Source organism: Acyrthosiphon pisum, chromosome X (genome assembly GCF_005508785.2).
Source record: "Acyrthosiphon pisum isolate AL4f chromosome X, pea_aphid_22Mar2018_4r6ur, whole genome shotgun sequence".
Classification (NCBI taxonomy): domain Eukaryota; kingdom Metazoa; phylum Arthropoda; class Insecta; order Hemiptera; family Aphididae; genus Acyrthosiphon; species Acyrthosiphon pisum.
Window position 1 is genome coordinate 31,176,448 of NC_042493.1, and position 19,203 is coordinate 31,195,650.

At 31.2% G+C, this 19,203-nt stretch overlaps 1 protein-coding gene across 2 annotated transcripts in view; it reads right to left on the minus strand.

Annotated features, from left to right (window-relative positions):
- Window positions 1-8,257: 8,257 nt before the first annotated feature.
- LOC100167464 overlaps window positions 8,258-19,203 on the minus strand; it is a 34,644-nt gene continuing 23,698 nt past the window's right edge. For both annotated transcript variants that reach the window (XM_001945829.5, XM_008191630.3), the window contains 2 exons: window positions 10,845-11,002; window positions 8,258-9,121 (listed from right to left, as the gene is read on the minus strand). In XM_001945829.5, coding sequence (XP_001945864.2) covers window positions 8,954-9,121; window positions 10,845-11,002 — 326 coding nt within the window. In that variant the 3' untranslated portion in view covers window positions 8,258-8,953. The remainder of the gene's footprint in view (window positions 9,122-10,844; window positions 11,003-19,203) is intronic.

Sequence of the window (19,203 nt, forward strand, 5' to 3'; positions counted from 1 at the left end):
ATATTGTATAATATTATTTGTAATTTATTGTATAATCACCATATATGTAACATTTTTTTCGTAAAATAGACTAAAACTTCTTTAAATGTCATCATGTTAAAAAAAATATTTTGTTGACTTTCTAATAGTCTGTTTAAAATAAATTTGAGATTTAAAAATTGTATGATAAAAAGGGTTAACATGACACTACAAAATTTGCTACCTTGTAACAATCAATACGCACAATAATACTATGCCATTTTTTATGATAGTAAATAGGTGATTGTAAAAATAAGTAAGAATATCATGTAAGAGAAAGTATAATATAAATATTACAAAATCAACACGTAATAAATATATCAAAAACCACTAAAAGAAATTTCACCAAGTTGTGCTCATATATAGCAAAATACTGTAAAATGTAAAAATATAATACAGTAGAACTTCCATATAACGGTCACCGAAGGGACTGTAAATAACGACTGCTATTTAGAGGTGCCCGTCCTAAGAGGTAGAATAATACTAGGATACACTCGACGGGACCAAAAAAATTGACTGTTACTTAGAGATGACCGTCCTATAGAGGTGACCGTTAACGGAAGTTTTACTGTATTAATTATAGGACATCATTGAATGGAGTTATGAATTCGTATAAAGTATTAAAACAATGGAAATTTTCAATACATTATAGCCACCTGGGAAACAACCCTTGTTGTCACCCCCTAAGGCCTAGATACGTTTTCCTGATTATTACTAAACATTACATGCTTATGTGACACTACAGCAGCATTAATTTAGACCCACATTTCACGGTGCCAAACTGTGCAGGGTCATGGCCAGACTGTGCGAGCCGCAAATTTATAAGGCTAATTCGAGGTGAGTCACATTTCGTGCCAGTCATATATCGGTACCAATGCTGACAAAATTACCGATTGGCACTAGGTTTTTCTGTAAAACCCATCTAGAGCTTCTTTAGTGGCAAAACTCCAAGTAGTATTCTTCAAAGTAACCAGGTCATAAAAACACTATCTAACGATTCTAACGGAATTATATTTATAATTTTACTCTAAGCTTGGTTTCAAGAGCCAGACAAAACTGATTGAACCTCGTTGTGACCATAGTAAACAAATCTACCTACTTTTAATGAAAAAAAAAAATTTTAAACTATTTAAAAAAAATAAGTTAAAGTTGTTTAAGAGTGGATATTTTTTTGTTGGTTAAGCGAGGCTTAAACTTTAGCATCATATACTTTAAATTAACGAATTCATCGGTACCTAATTGTATAACTTGTATAATATTCTAGTAGAATAAACAGCTCTCTCCACTCTATGCCAATGTTTTATTAACTGTAAATTAAAAAAGTACGAATTTGACGTATAGTACTTAAGTGACCCGAATAAGCATATTTCAGTATCATATGAGTATCAGGTATTCCCATCATTTGGACTTAAGTACATAAAAAATCGATAGCATCGAAGCAGTACAAATGTGACCAATTACCGAGAGTGTCCATCATTACAATAGTAATCAAATTAGTTTAAATACAAAACGTCAGCGTGAATGGAGTTAATAGACCGTTGAAATAATGAACGCAATATCAATATAGGTTAAATATACATTGAGATTCTACAAATCTCCTGTATATTGTATTGTTACTTTTACAGACAATTTTAAGTTAAAAAATAATCCATTTTAGTATTTTACTTTGTTATTTTTAATGTTAAGGGTGAATTGACCTATTATCGAATTTTAAGATAAGTATATTATAATAAATGGGTCCCTCGTTTGGTAAATTTACAATTTTGAAGCAATTTATTTTTGGGACTTTAAAAATGATTATAACTTGCATCAATCTATCATATATTAAAACCCTACATTGTGGGCCCAAGAAATAATCTAACCTTTACTTTTTATGATACATCAATTCACTGTAACAGAGTTATAAATAGATTATTCTGAACGTAAAATTTGATAAGTAATGTAGAATGGAGACAACACTAATTTACGTTTAGCGGAACCAATTTTGTGTTGTTACCTAGCTTTAATATTAGACTGATATGTGAATTGAACTTCAAAGTTTTAAGTAACAACATAATGTGTGTTTGTACTTGGATTTTTTACAATATTTTATTTATGAGCATTTTTTAATTGTATCACAAAATATTATTAATGTTATGTAGATAGGTACCTATATTCATATCTAACTTTAAAATTAAAATATTGTAAAAACCGATGAGAAAGAACTAAAGATAATGTTTCTTACCTTTAAGTTGTATAATAACCAATAGGTCAATCCCTCTATTATTAAATGTTATTATACAAAGTTGGAACTGCTGAATACAAATGTGGTATGTTGTGTAAGACGGAGACAACACAAGCGAGTGTTTTAGATTCTGAGTGGAACGATGAATGTATTGATTTTACAATGATGTGTTTTTTTTTTTTTTATTTTTTTTGTGTCTGTGTACACGATAAGTAGTCGAAATAATGCTTCGATTTTCAACTTCCGTATCTTATTCGATTGAAAAGTGAATAGCGTTGGTGCATTGGGGAGATCAAAATTTAAAATTCACAGTAATTTTCAAAAGCACCAAGAAAAACCAAAGAAAAATTAAGGAAAAACGGGAATTTTTACACAAAATCGATTTTTCACAAAATTGAATTTGGTTTTTGGTGTAACTTTAAAAAAAATGACCGTAGATACATGGAATTTTGACTGGGTGTTTATATTAGCATTTTCTATACACCATAACATTTTGAAAATATTTTGACTCTTTTTGAGCTCTTTACGGACATTGTCAGTTTTCATTTTTTTTTAGTTTTTTTTCTAAAAATATCAATAAAATTTTATTTGTTGATTAAAAAAGCTTGAAAATTTAATAAAAGGCTCCTAGTATATTGTTTCAAAAGCAGATAAAAAATATTAAAAATCCTAAGTCACAGTTTTTTTTAATAAGCATTTAAAGTTCAAAAATTGACGAAATATGGAAAAATCACGAAAATTAGCAAATTATTTTGAGTTAAGAATTCGTAAAAATTTTTCTTTTTAAATCTAAGATTTTAAAATGTAATACAAGATTCAGGATATCATTGAATTCAAATTTAATACCATCCATTATACAGTGACCCACTTGTAACCTACTGTACAGCAGAGCGAAATCCACTTACCCACCTTTCTTTAAGTTAATTATATTTTGGGTTCACCGCAAGTCCCATAAAAAAATGTAACTTAATAAAAGGTATAATAATAGGTAGTTATCGTTTATGTGGACAAAATAAATGTTAGTACTATATTAGACAAAAATTGGAGCTAATTTTATGTCATTACATTACATAATTATGTGTTTTTTTTTTTAATCTATTGGTTTTTAAATTGTTGTAATTACTATTTAATGTTTATTGTTATTTGCTCTTTGACATATAAAGTAATTATTATTTACACACTTTGTATGATCTAATAATTTGTGTACCTATTAATTTACTCTGTGGATCAAGTTAATAAGATTTTTAATTTTATATCATTAAGTGAAATGTTATATATATAGTAATATGAACGTAATGACACTTTTCGACTTATAGAATTCCAGAGGAATAATAAATGAATACTTACAGCTCATAAACTGGGACCAAAGTGAAATTACAATTTGATAATATATTTCATTGTTTTACGACATTAATGGTATCTATCGTTTCGTAATGGGTTGTTCCTCATTTCCCAATACCCGTGTAAAAATTACATGCATTTAATATTTTACATTTTCTGAGCGTTGTAGCTTGTGAATTTAAAAGCGAATTCGAATAATTACGGCGACGAATAGCCCGAGTTGTTGTCGGCGAGGAACTGGGTCACAAAAGATGAAAATGATAATATATATTATTTTCATCTGGAAATCATCACTCCGCCAGAGCCCGCCTCATTATTTGGTCATTATTGCATATTTTTTTCACCAAACGAATAAACGTCGTCTGCTAACGCGTCCAACAAAGCCAAAATTATGAGAGACTGTGGTGGGTGGTGGACAAAATATGGGCAGTACACTTTCTTCGTCGTCGTTTAGGTTCTAAAAACAGTATCTGCAAAACGCGTTAAAAACGAAAGAAAACAACGATTTGACAAAATGTCTTTTGGGGGAAGGTACAGTTTTCGAATCTGATTATCAGAATATCAAAGCTTTGCGGCATTGGCACGTGACTTTCACCAAACAGTAATATTTATATAATATATTATACCTAGATATTTATATGTACCGCCGTGGTTTTCGGTCTGCCATTTTAATTTATTTAATTTTTTACTTCCTTTGACGTTTAACCTAACGTCGAAGAATGTCGAGGTCAGTAGCGCAACCGGGGAAGTGGAGAGGTGAGGGTCTCCGGTCAGTAAAAAATAATTTATTAAGCTTATATTTGTATTCTAAAATATATATCTCAAAAATCGTTATTAATAACGGTTTATTAATAACGATTTTTTACAGTTTGCGCTATGATAAGTGATAACACGACTATGAAGTACATTTCGCAACATTTTGGCGCATCAAACGAAGTATGGGCACAGAATATTATATATGATGGTATAGGACTCCAGGCAGAGGTATTACACCAGTGGTAACCAAATGGCGGCTTACGGAAAATTTTAATCTAGCCCACAGAAAAGGAATAAAAGTAAAAACCGATAATAAAATACATAGGTAAGCTCAGAGGCCTTGCTAGTTTGCTTAATTTTCCACCAGACAGTAGCTGTTTTTTAAGTTTGAATATTAAACGTCAATATGAGACTTTATATAAATAATAGATCATATTTTGCTAAAAAATGTCCAATAAGTAGTGAACTTTATAAATCAAAAATTGAGACCGGCATATAAAATATAAAGTGCACGAATCATACGCCAAATTTCAAACAGTTAGTTGAGATCAAGGCTTTCACATTTTATTTCCATTTTTATCACTAATTTTAACCCAATTTTCTATTTCTGTTTTATTTTATTTTATTTATTATTGTTAATACCACAAGGTTACTAATCATTATGTTACTTTTACATCATAATATAATATGTTAAAAATATTGCTTTGAATTTTGATGGGCCCGGAAAATGTTCTAAATTCCTAATGTGGCCCTGCACTATATCATGTGTCCATGTCATGGTAGTCGTGAAAAACAAGCAATATTTTGTCTCTCCCTTAGACCCACACAAAACATAGATGAAAAGTAGGTACTCTCATAAAATCGTTTTCTTTTTTTTTAAATTTTAGTTTCAGAGTAAAACTAGTCATATACTTTAAAAAATATAGTGGATAGTTTTTTTATGTGTTTAGCAAATCAATTTTATATTTTTATATTTTATCATTATTTTTTATATTAGACTTTAAAAATATTGTGTTAATATAAAATATAAAAATATTTAATATTTAACTGTTTTGAGACAATATTTAGACAAATATACATGTTTTGCCCTCGAAAATATTATTTTCCATAATTTTTTACTCTAAGATTACTCAATGACATGAACAAATTTCGAGAGTTCCACAGTCTGCAGAGGTTACACACTGTGGGAGGGTACATCCATGTCCTATATATTATGATATTATTGTCGTTGGGTGCAGCAACGTTGATAAACTTGATAACTATAATCTAATACAAATTACCGACCTTGTGTTTTGTTTTTTTTGACTTGTTAAAAATTATAATACTGCAGTGAATGCATAAAATGTCAATCGGATCACTAATCTTCCTGGGAAATATGATAAATATTTAAAATGGATATCCAAGTACCAATATCCAAGTAGGTAATAGTTATAAGTTATTAATTCTTAAAAATCAATCTGCTGTTGTTAAAATTGAATAATTCCACCTAACAAATATATCAATACAATATTATAATACTATAATCGTAATACTTAAAGCGAATTTACAAACAATTTTTCTTTCAATATTTTCATGACAATAAATTTAAGATTATATAAGAGTGGGTATTCTGTTTGTTATTGACTATTATAGTACAGTATAGTATACTATAGTATTATTAATTTGTTGTTTTCTTTTTAGTATTATATTATATTATTATTAGGTATATTAGGTATATTAAGCATAATTATTAAATATTTTTAATGTGTGTAATTTGAAAATTTTAACATTGTATGAAATAATATTTATTACAATAATTGAATAATAATATTCTCTATTTCTCCAATATAATATATTGTATAGTTATAATGATTACATTTTGACACGCTTATTTGATAAAATTTTCGTTCTATATATTATATATATATATATATATTTATTATATATTTAATATTATATATAGTCATCTATTATTCGATTGTATCTAAGTTGTTCCATTTGTCAGTTATTTTTTCTTATATTGAAACGAAAATCATATCATATTAGGTACATAATATATCATCTAACATTTAATATAACATAGATAAAATCTAAACATTAGATTCTAATGAATTATTAACTTGATACTATTTAATATTTTATTATTATGAATACAATTACATAGGTAATGAAAATAATGACATGTCTCATTCATGTACCTACTCTTTTCGTATATCGTTCTTATATTAAAATTTAAATATTTAACTAAACCACACCTGTGCATGTTCCGTCGCAGTTGCCTTTTCAATAACGATGGTCGGTGTGTTTTATTTTTATCACACTCGATCTCAGAGTCTCTGTCGTTTTACTTAATATTATTTTATACTTTTTTTTTTATATATCTGAACGAATTGTTTAACCAACAATTAAAAACATAAAAATCACACGTTATAAAGTCAAGAACAATGCGTGCGGGTGAAAAAAAATACACCGCGGAAAAGTATGAAAAAAGTTTCTTCAACATTAATTTTGTGTGTTATGCTACACAATAATATATTACATTATTTTATTTTACCGTATATTATTTTATGTACTATCATCCCCCACCCAGTCCCAAAATTCGCAGTGCCACTGTCGTTCTGGAAAACGAAGAAAAGAAGGAGAAAGACGATTCACTTTCTCTGATATCCAATTAGACAATCGGACGGGTTTAATTGTGCTCGGATAGTCACACACGAAACATTTCCAAGTCGCTCGCATTCATTGAACACATACAAAATAAACAATGATAATAAAACACCTTTCACGTGAGCTCTGATGGTCCAGAGGTGTATAAGTATAGAATTATAATAATACCATTACCGTATACATACTCTTACATATTATTATGTATACTTTTACACAATACTAAATAATATTAGGAATAACAGTAGTCGGATTCTATTTCAAAGACCTGAAATTCGGATTTTCCGAAAAATCAGTCATCATCTGCAGTCTGTTTTGTTTTCTACGTCTCACCTTGATGTGAAAATTCCCGGGAATTTAATTTCGGGAGATTCCCTGAAATATTCCCCGGAACGGAAATTTATTGGAAAAATTATAATTTGTTTAGGTACATATTTTTATATTTAAATGTTTCAATATGTGATTTATTTTGTCATAGTAAAACATTTTTAAAATGACAAATATCTATTATGCGCAAAAATATTACATAATAAATTACAATAATTGTTGGTTATTTCAAATGTATATATATAAGGCACACAAGTCTAATACAAATTATATACTTAAATGTCAGTCGTCGGTGTAAATATTAGATTTTAAATTTATGTGAAATAAAATACAGTTTTTTCAATAAGAACTGTTATATGAAAATAAAAATATATTTTTTGTTTTTAACGATTATTCTCAAGGGGTAGAGACTAGGGGGAATATTTCTTGTGGCACATTACTAGTTATGGCATCTTATAATGACACCTCTTTTAATCATTTTGATAATATATTAAGTAAATTTTAATTTTTCTTAAAATTATATTGTAATTGATCTTATAAAACCCCTTAAAAACAATTACGCTATGCACACATAATGGGATTATAGACTTTGCATGATGTTATTATCTATTAATTTATGAAACCATGTTCCAATAGTTGTAGTAGATATAGTGTAACTCACGATCGTTATTGTTTCCAGCAGCATTATATACGGCACCACTCCCATATCGTAGACGGGTTTTTTGTTTATTTTTTTGGTATTATTTCGATGTTTTTTTTTTCTTTAACAGCAACAGCACCGCGATTACGTCGTCGTCATCGTCGCGGTCTGTAGAGAGATGAGAAACCTATACAGTGAGAGAAAGGGAGAGATTGACGAAGAGCCGAGGAACAAGGAGTTTCGAAAAAAAAAATTGTATGGGCATAATATTACACTGCACCGATTAAGAATGCAAGAAAACAATACGGTTTTTGGTTTTTGTGTTCTCTTATACTTCTATTATTGTTATTAAATTAATTACACTATTATTACAGCCACATTGTGAGTTTATACACGTAAAATTATTCATCACTATACACGTTTTTATATATGTACAATAATATAATATAATAACAATGCATCGGGTCCTGCGCGGTGACGATGCGCGGTGATCGCAGTTGGGAACGGCGAGGCGTTTGAGAGCGATCAAATGCCGAAAGATTTGGTCGCTACTCGCTAACGATCTCGTACCGTCGCGGATAATAATATATTATGATAATTATTTAAAAACATAAAATATCACCGCGACCGCGGTATATCACGCGCATTGCGGACAAGACGGTTTGTTATTAAAAATATACCAATAAAATAAAATAACTTAAATATCTATAAATAGTGTAAAATAAAATAAAATAATATGTATAATATATATAATATATTATAAAATATACGATCGTACCTAAACGCACGTCGCATATAATATGAATATATCATTATATATGTATTATAAATTATTATCGCTATAAATATGAATAGTTTGGATATCAGAAAATCGGTACGCACCGCTTACAATAATATTACTATATACAATGTGTCCGTCGGGGACTTAGGTACGCACAGCGTATGGTGTAGCTAAGGTACTATATGTTGTACCTACACTGTTATTTGTATTATCCCCTTTGTTATTATTGTTGCGACGAATTGATTATGTAGGATATCCAGTCGACCGTCAACGCCACCCTGTGATAGATGCCGGGCTGACCGCGTTGTGCGCACGAGTAACCGGCCGACACGATTCCGATCAGGTACCATCGACCCGTCTTCTCCAGCATCAGTGGTCCGCCTGAATCGCCCTGTGAAAATCGAAAAAAACGACAATGTAAGTCGACTTAGCGTTGGATATTAATATGACTGTCGCACGCGGTCGAAGAAAACGTCATAATATTGTCCACGTATATCGGACAATAGTTACCGCGGTATACTGGTTGATTATAATATTATATGATAGGTAGCTCAGTATTTGATATACGAGATATAGTTTGCTAGGGTGGTATATTATTATTGTGGTGTATACCACAACAAGGCGTCTACAAGGCGATTAATTCAAGTGTAAACACTAGCGTAATTTCGAAAAGTGTTTACTTTTCGAAAACATTATTTATTCATAGTATTTTATTGATGTCAATGCAAAACGACATTGTTGAAATAAAATTATATTCTTAACAATTTTACTTTTTTCAACAACGATACACACTTTTAATTTCAAATGCCTAATCAGAATATTTTTCGAGTAAGACATTTAAAGGTACCTACTTGAAAATAAAATTTCAAACGACTAGTTAATTAGGTATAACTTATAAATATTTAAAGTTTAGAGGGGTGAAGTAGTGAAACTAACCTTTTGAGGGATAGGTAGATTTACCCAGTATCACTCAACTTCCATATTTTTAAACTCTTATATTTATAAATCGAAACGCTACGAACAATTTCCTGATTTGGAATATAAAATTACAAATATATCTTGTCGTTCAAAAATTAAAAAAATTGTTCAAGTTTTACGAAAAAATGAGTGTAGACACTGAAATTGATCACCTTGTATACTATTATTTTTATTCAACCACATGTCTAAGGAAGCCAAGTGCAACTATAAGGAATGGTCTGAAAACGTCCTGTTGAGCCGTATTTGATTATTCACATCAAGCGATAATTTGTAATAATAATATTAATAATATATAACAAGAAAACTGCAACAATACAAGTAGGCATACAAAACAGAAATGTATATTATTATAAAACCGCCCTAAAGAAATGTATGGTTGGTATAAGAACGATAGCGTGTTTGAATAATATATAATATTTAGGCACGTATATAACATCATAGGAACACGCTCGATATTATTATCTTTTTTTCACGGTTTGTTTTCCTAACGATAAATGTTTTATCATATTATTATTATTATTATTATTTTTCTGATTTTCTTCGAAGAAAATTTTTAACGTACGACTTCCATTGAGCGTGTCGGAAGAAAGCCGCTTCGTTAAAATCGCCGAATGCGTTAGTCACCCATCCGGAAAGATCTCGACACTCGTCGAGTGGGTATATCATACGTGACGTTTGCTTTCATAACAGTTGTGCGCGATGAATTGTTCGTCAAAATATCATAAGTCAACATGACGATAATATTTTATTAGCGCCAGATATTTATTTTTTTTTCATATGATTCAATCGACTTTTATTTGATCAAATAATAATAATAATAATTATTATTATCTATTAAATGTCAATTATTTCATCATACCAATTACGACGATTTCGGGGAAATTGAATTACAATAATTTTTTTTTGCACAAAATTAAATTCCGGCGTAAGAAAGCGTTAAGTCGGATTGATATAATAATTCCTCTCGGTGCTCGTCCGGAGGACAGATCGAAATTAATATAATTATATTATTATTATTATTATGATATTTGAACCGGTGCAGTCGCGCGGAGGCAACACGAAACGAGAATAAATTCCGAAGAGATCGAAGAAAAACCCGTCGGCGTAAAATCTGAACCCGGCTGCGTATTACTCACTTGGCACGAATCCTTGGATCCTTCTCGGTAACCGGCGCACATCATCTCGTCGTAGATTATAACGTTTATGCCGTTGGACTTGTGCCACCTCTCGCACTGTCTGTTGTCAATGATTGGTACATCGACGGCCTGGAGCGTCTTCGGCCTCAGTCTAGAACCTGTGTAGCGAAAAACACGCAAAAACAACAACAGAACAATGTATCGACAAATAATATATTATTTTTTTATAAACATTTTACATAATATTTTTAAATGCCGATCGGCTTGCGATCCGTCCGTCTCCGGGTGCGCGGTCGTCCGAACATCACGAGCTGGCACATGCACGGTACGCCATAATGTAGGTAAAGGTGCACGTAACGGGCGGTGGTCGTTTGGGCGAATGTAATAATATATCAGAGGTATAATCATTATATCAATATACCGATAAGGATCGAGACGGTAGAGTATTATGAAAAGGTATCCGAACCCGTTTTAAAGATCATAATAATATTGTCATGTCCGTAACGACTTTACCGACGGGGAAACGCGTGTCCACTGATGGGTTGTAACTGCTGCACGATAGGGATATGTGGGCACTATTGAAGCATTTGAAACATATTTGAAGCTATTTGAATCTTCGGATAAACATTATTGATAATAATATTATTATGCTTCGGATAAAGACGCGGGGGCGTAAGGGTGAAGGATGGATATTGTTATCGGTAAGACGGTAATACGGTATCCATCACGGATATCTACACGAAAAAAACGTGATCTTTTTCGCTACCACCTCAATAATATTATAGGCATGAGGTACCTATCTACTTATAATAATTATTAGTCCGAATTCTGTGATTTTTTTTTCGTTCTCAGAGCTGACGAGGTAAAGTTATTTTATAGTATTTATTTGTAGCTGCCCAGTTGGGGTTTTCATACAATAGGTAGCTAGGAAAAATAAAACCAAACCATTTTAACGATCAACAACGTATAAAAAAGAGTTGGATTTTGTTGTTGTTTTTTTTTTTTTTTGTGAACGAGGAAAATTTTATTCGAGTTGCATTGGACTCTGATATTTTAATTAATTTAAAATGATCCCAGAAAAATGTATTTCAAATACTCAAAAATGTGTTGTATATGATATAATATAATAATAATAATAATATAGACGTTTATTTGAAAACAGTTTTAAAAATCAGAGTCCAATGCTGCATACAACTCGTCTTATTTCAATTAAAATTGTTTTTGAACTATATTTTTGTACTTAAAACGTGTCTACATCGATACCCTCTACTCGATGCTAATATAATATACGAAATTGGATGCACGCAACACAACAGTGTTCATTGGTCTATTTCTACCAATAAATGCGTCACCTCTTAGGTATTCCATCGTGTTTTTCAAAAATTAGTTTGGTCTTCACGAGCGGGTAAAGACCAAACGAATTTCGACGAGCAATAACAGAAAATATTCGGCTGGGCCGCGAGACAAGCGTACGAGGGACGCCACTGTTCCGGCGGCGGCAGTGGCGACAACTGTATAGTGTGATAGACGGCATTGCTCACAAAGACTTTTTTAGAAACTCGTTTCCACGCTCGTGACACGCGTGGCGGACGCATTTCCTTTATTGTTTAGTGTGTGTGTGTGTGTGTGTGTGTGTGTGTTTTTACCAGTCCTACAACGCGCGGCGAAATCGGCGTGTTTCGATGCGCGCGCATCGTCCGTCGTCGCCCACGCTATACGTTATAATAATAGCTGTAACAAGAACGTATATTACAAACATTTGTATAAATTATACACAAAGAGCATAATAACGATTTATCGCGATATTATAAACTATTATTCTATGTGGGTACGTTTGCGGCGATCCGGAGTCTGGACACGCGCGCGTCCTCCGACCGAACATCGGCCTTATAATATTTCCGTTTTGGTTATTATTGTATTGTGTAAAACACGTCCAGCCTACGATACTATATCGTCCGGTACACTGAACAAACCATAATATTAAACTGGCTGTCTTTTGAATTGCTTACAAGTTTAACGGGTCCACCCGGGAGAACTGCCCGAATGGTCGACGTATCGCCTGCTCGGACTTCGGTAATAACGAAGAAAAACACTGGTGATATTATTGAGTGTGCAGGTGGTTACCGCATTAGTACGATTACGGTCACACCATTTTCTCGACGACGATGATAATATTTTATTTTATATTTTTATATCTACGACAAGGCAGATCTCCTGATGTTAAAACGTGCAGCTTTATTGATTCACAATCAAACGGGAGCGTTTATATTTTTCTTGTACGTTATCCAGTTTTGACGATAAAATAGCAATATATTTTACGTCGGTCGATGAGTGCAATCTTTCGAACTTTCGCCACGAAACGCAATGATCCCAAAGATCCGTCTCCTTTCTCGAAATCATAATAATAATTAGGGCATGGAAGTTATAGGAACCAAGAGTTGCATATTTTTCTATATTATAGGCAAAAAGAGCCAAAAACCAATAACGATTAATGAGATTGAAAACGACAATTTATGATGCAATTTAGTCAATTTAGGGAAAAAGTGCATACTTTTTAATATTTTTATGTGGGTGCTTAAATTAAGGCGTTCTAAAAATGTATTTGGAGACCTTATTTATTTTAAACTCAACTATAGGTATTTTCTTTTTAATTTGTACAAATTAGCAAAAATCAAATGTTTCCACTATAACAAAACTTTTTAATAGTTATGTTTTTATTATGGCCAGGCATGTGGTACCTAATAGCTGATATGCTACGATGACGTATTATTTTGGCCAGCCAGTTTTCATTTCAATTTTGGCAGAAACAGATAATTTCCCGTAACTATAATACCTAATAAAAAAATTATAATATAAAGTTATAATTTTTTTTCGCATTATCTTAGACTTTTATGTGCATATTTCATCGGTTTTACCTAACAAGCCTTAATAATGATAATGAACGATACACATGAAACGTACATTATAGTGTACGATACTACAACGATGACGTTGTTGCGATCGTTGAAACGCGCTCGCGTGTGCCGTCATTCGAACACTACACATCATTAATAACAATATAATATAATATTGTATTGTCGACTGCGAGCCGACTAAACATTATTATTATAAAGATTTCAATCCGGGATCCTCGAGCGACAACCACTACCGGGATAATGATAATAATAATATTATTATTAATATTATAACGACGTAGGTACCTGCGACTCTTGCGTGGACGATAATATTATAGCTATGTATAGGTACAACTCGCGGCTATAACGTGGAGGGAGCTGTCAACCGAAATATGTTATCAATATCTTTGTGATTTCGTATATCCGTCACTGTCTTCGCACCGCTGACGAGATTCGAAAGCGAGCGAGCGGGCGCGCGCGCGTGATTTTCCGCTCGTATTATTATTATAGCTGTTGGGTACCTATACTATTACAGCTGATGGTGGCCGATACGTTGTTGTCATTGCCTACTTTTTATCGTTATTATTTGTTACCTATTAATATTAATGGGGCTCCAGACTTTGGCCTGAACGGATATAAAAACGTTCGGTTGATATTATTATTTTCATTCTATTCCGCCGACAGATACACATATCCACTATATTATTATTATAGGTACAGGGTTCAGCGAAATGTTTTCCCTTTAATTATAAATTCATTTAAATTCTGTATTTTTAGAATTTTCAAGTATAGTTAGGTATAGGTATGTAAGTACCTATGGACCATATTTTAAAAATACCTACATTTTTTATACTATTTTAGGAGTGATAGAAACTAATTTTTTTCTAAGACAACCAACATTGTTTGCTGTCAATTGTTAAGCAGATTATTTCTTTTAAAATGTTGATAAATCAAAATTCAAAGAGTACCAACCTAGTTTCTAAGTTATTAAAATATATGTATACCATGTATGTCTTGGTGTTAAATATTTAGTAGTCCTTAAAAATGGTTTTACAAAAATATAAAATTAATGTAATATATTTAATCTAGTTCAATATATTATAATCGGAAAATGTTTACAAATTATAATATGTTAATAGGTATCTATACCTACATACCTATGTTGATAAATATTAATTACTATAATTTTCATATCATCATAGCCCTTGCAATACCTACCAAACTTATTAACATAGACCTATTACCTTTAGAACACAAAATTAAGTAACTTAAGAACTACTCATTTAAGTTTCGATTTTGATTCATTGAAATTTAAAAAGTCTTTTGCTTAACAACTTGCAAAAAAAAGGCCATTTATTTTTGAAAATTAATAAGTTTGTACCACCACTGGAAGAAGGAACACTCTTTATGCTTTAGTTTACTTAAAAATTCTAAAAATTAGAACTTAACAAATTATTTATTACAGGAAAATATGGTGTTGGTCATGCTTGGTGAATCAGCTTGTGTAATATTATGTGGTCTTGTCCGCATTCGATTTTTAGATTCTTCGTTATAATGATCTCAGTCACTCTCTCTCCACCTATCTTATTCCACCCCACGGTCTCACTACCTCCGTTTGTATTATTTTTATTATTATATAGTTAGTTGTCCGCACGATTATAACCGCCCGAGGTTCACAAATAAATTGCACGCTGCATATACTCTATTAATATTAAGTCAAAGTCCAAGACATTTTGTGCACGTTCGACCGTATTTTAAACGATAATTAAGTATTGTACGGAACTCGATTTTCAAATAGCATACCTACTAAATGCGTGTGTTGTTACTTATATACTATCACGGAATTCCTATTACATTTTGTTAGAAAGAACAAATCTGTAGGTAATTTTTCAAATAAAATGTACCTACAACAATTATTTGAGAATTGCTACTTTATCTAGTACTTTCTATACGAAATTGTTTAAGAAAAAAATATCCTATTGGAATAAAATCAAGAAAAATTCCCACCCAACAATATTATGTACACTGATGTGAAATGTATGATGGATTCCGAAAATAAATTTATGGTTTTTAATTTCCACGTATCAGGAAAATCACATTAAGTTTGACTGAATAAAGTACGCGGAGAATAAATAATTGGAAATAATTGATATTTTGGAAAATTATTATTTATATGAAATACATGGATTTTTGATTTTTCACCAATTTTGATAGTTCAATTACATAGTTAATTATTATAATCCCGAAAATAGGTAGAAAATATAATTTTCATTAGTTTCACTGCAGTGATGGCTATTTTTTACAAGGTATTTATTATGCAACATAATATCCAAATATAATTTTTATAGAAGATGTCGAGACCCGATTGTTTTCAATACCTAATCTATTTTAGAGATTTCATATATTTTTTTAATACATGTTTATATTTTTCTGGAGATATTTATTATTTACTTATTTATGTTGATTTCTGAATCGAACGGTGTAACATAGATAGTACCTGTAGTTTTTGTAAAAAGGATATCGTGTCATTATTAAGTATAATATTATAATGAATTAATTCTATACAGCTATCGGTTTTCGAAATTTTCAGAAGACATCGTTAACAAAATAATTTAATTAAACATAATTTCTCAAAATTGCACTGGCTAAATGAAATGTCACCGTACCGTATTAGTACTAGTTGGTCGGTTTTTTTCCATCCCATTCATCGTAATACGGGTGTTTTATATACCTACCTGTTCCGTTTAGGTTGAATTCACAATTGTTTACACTCTGTGTAATTTTAATTATTAGTGCGACATCCGTTATAGTACTTTCCGGACAGATGTCTGCTGGAGGTTCCCTTTTACTTTTATGTATTTATTTATTTTTTCAATTTTAACTGACCAATGATTCGTTTCGACAATGTAACATCAGTGACGAATGTTTTTTTCGGCGCTAATCAAACTGCACACAAAAATGTGTATATATTTTGTATTCTACGCGGAATGGTCTCGCAGTAAAATTATTGTGAAACAATCGATTTTCGCGCAACCGCGTAATGCTGTCATACTTGCTATTATTATAGGTATCTATTATAATGGACAATGGTCGTTAACGGTATAACATTGGTTAATATAATTATTATTTATTATTGTTGTGACGTTTTATTATTATAATGGTTCACCATATTAATATGGTAATTAGCGCGATGTTTTGTGCTGGCATTGTACAAGTGCCCCGGAACGTATAGGTAACCAATAATACTAATAATATGAATATTTTAGCAAACGCGTATTGTCATCTCCTGTCCGCCAATATAACATAGAGACCCAAACAAAAGGATAACGTATTATTGCACCGCTCGCGTAACCGTAATCGAGGTCGATGCACGAAACACATATTTATACCTAGGTAGATCTGTTATTTTTTCTGCGACCGACGACACGCATAAACCTAATTATAGATATGTATAACACACAGCTACGATTGCTGTAGTTCCGCGATTTTATAGATCACTAGGCTCATAAAAAAGTACACGTTAATTACAATACGGATGACACTACTCTAACGGTATATTCGTATGTAATATTTACAGATTTCTCTCCCCTCTCGCTCTCTTAAACATTCTCTCTCTTTCTCTCCTCTCTCTGTCTATATTATGCACATTATCCACCACATTTATAATCGTATTTTAAAGTTGGATTTGATTTGTGTAAGTCATACTAGTATAATATAGTATAATATTGAAATATGATTTAGGGACAACCCTAAACAGCCGCGGGAATAGGGTAGACGAAAACTGAATTTTTTTCAACAAATCATTATGTCCGACGGGTTTTTCAAGATTTTCCAAGTCTTATCAGATTTTTTACCAAAGTTTTCACCAAAATCATGATCATGATCAAGTTGTGCTAACAAGCAGGGCCGGCTTTTAATCTTTTATGGTTCAACGATGGGAATAACAAATTATTTTGGAGCATAAAATAATAAAATTATAGTGTAATACTGACTAGACAAAAAAAAAAAAAAATCAAATGTAGTGCACAGCTTGAAAACTAAATAATGGTTTAATATTATTTCTGGTAAATATAATGACAGTTAATAATAAAATAATAATATTGTGTCATCTTTATATCACCCCACTCCGCTTGTGGATTATTATTATTATTATTTTTTTAAAAATGATTTTAGAGTTCGTTAAATCAATCCGTATCGCTTTACATTTGGTCATAAAAAAAATACACCAAAAGCGGCAGTCCTGATTTAATTGTGCTTAAAAGTGCCAACCATTTTACAAAATGTATTGTGCGTTTAAACGTTGTAAAGTAAGATTAAAACAATACAGAAATAACAAACTATTTATGGTAGCAATATATTGTGTGATTTATAATTTTATTTTATTTTTATTTATTTCAGCATACAATACGGGCATATAATAATTAATTTATGACAAATGAAAATCTATACGAACGTGTATTCTGAAAATTCATAATATTTTGAAATGTTGTAGTTTGAATGTTATTGATTAATAATGTAATATATTATTGTTACCAAAACCAGAGCATAAATATCCCTTTGATTCTGTAAAATTACTTTTATTATTTTTTATTGTTTTTGACAGCTTAGATTGAAAAAAACAAAAACAATTAGTAGCCGAAATAAAAACGGACCTGTTCGAATTTGGCTCCCGGGTGGACGCGTATATGATGATGGATGTACAAACATGGTTTTTATGATAGTCTCCTCCGAGTAAACCATACCATTAAATATATTTACGTGACGGAGGTAACGAGGTACATATATTATACCTATACGAAATTGAATATAATAATATAATATTATGTGAAGAATCATATTTACTGTATGATGAGACTGACTATCGTTTCAACGTTATTATATTAGTATTGTTGTCCTTGTCCGAAGAAAATTAAGTGACGCGTCGGAAAGGCACGGCGGGCAATGATGTATAATATTAATAATTATTATTATGGTAAAAAAAAATATTTATAAAACCGGTCAGAAAGATAGGATTACGGTGGTCGCGGGGGCTATTATTTATATGTACACGTGTTAAACGTACACGGATCAGTGGATGTATCTGTGGGCGAGCGTACGCCCCCAAGTGTTTGGATACTAACTAATAAGTAATAACCATCGATCAATTGGGAAAAAACGATTTTCAACTAACTGTTGGAATCGTCAACAGCTCTACCAGTTAAAGACTATGAGGTGAATACCACATATCAATGCTTAATAAACGATTTTTTCCTGGCTACGTCCGATTATTGATTAAGTTTGAAATATATAACGTTTAAGCTCATTATAGGCGGAACTATAGGACTAAAAATTTTCTTTTTACAGGGGTTTGTAGCTCATTGCCTTCATATATTTTTTTTATAATGTGTGTGAAAAAATTCCTTCTCACTAAATTTGTATATTTATAAGTGGCTTCAAAAAAATTAATATTTATATATTTTTACCTA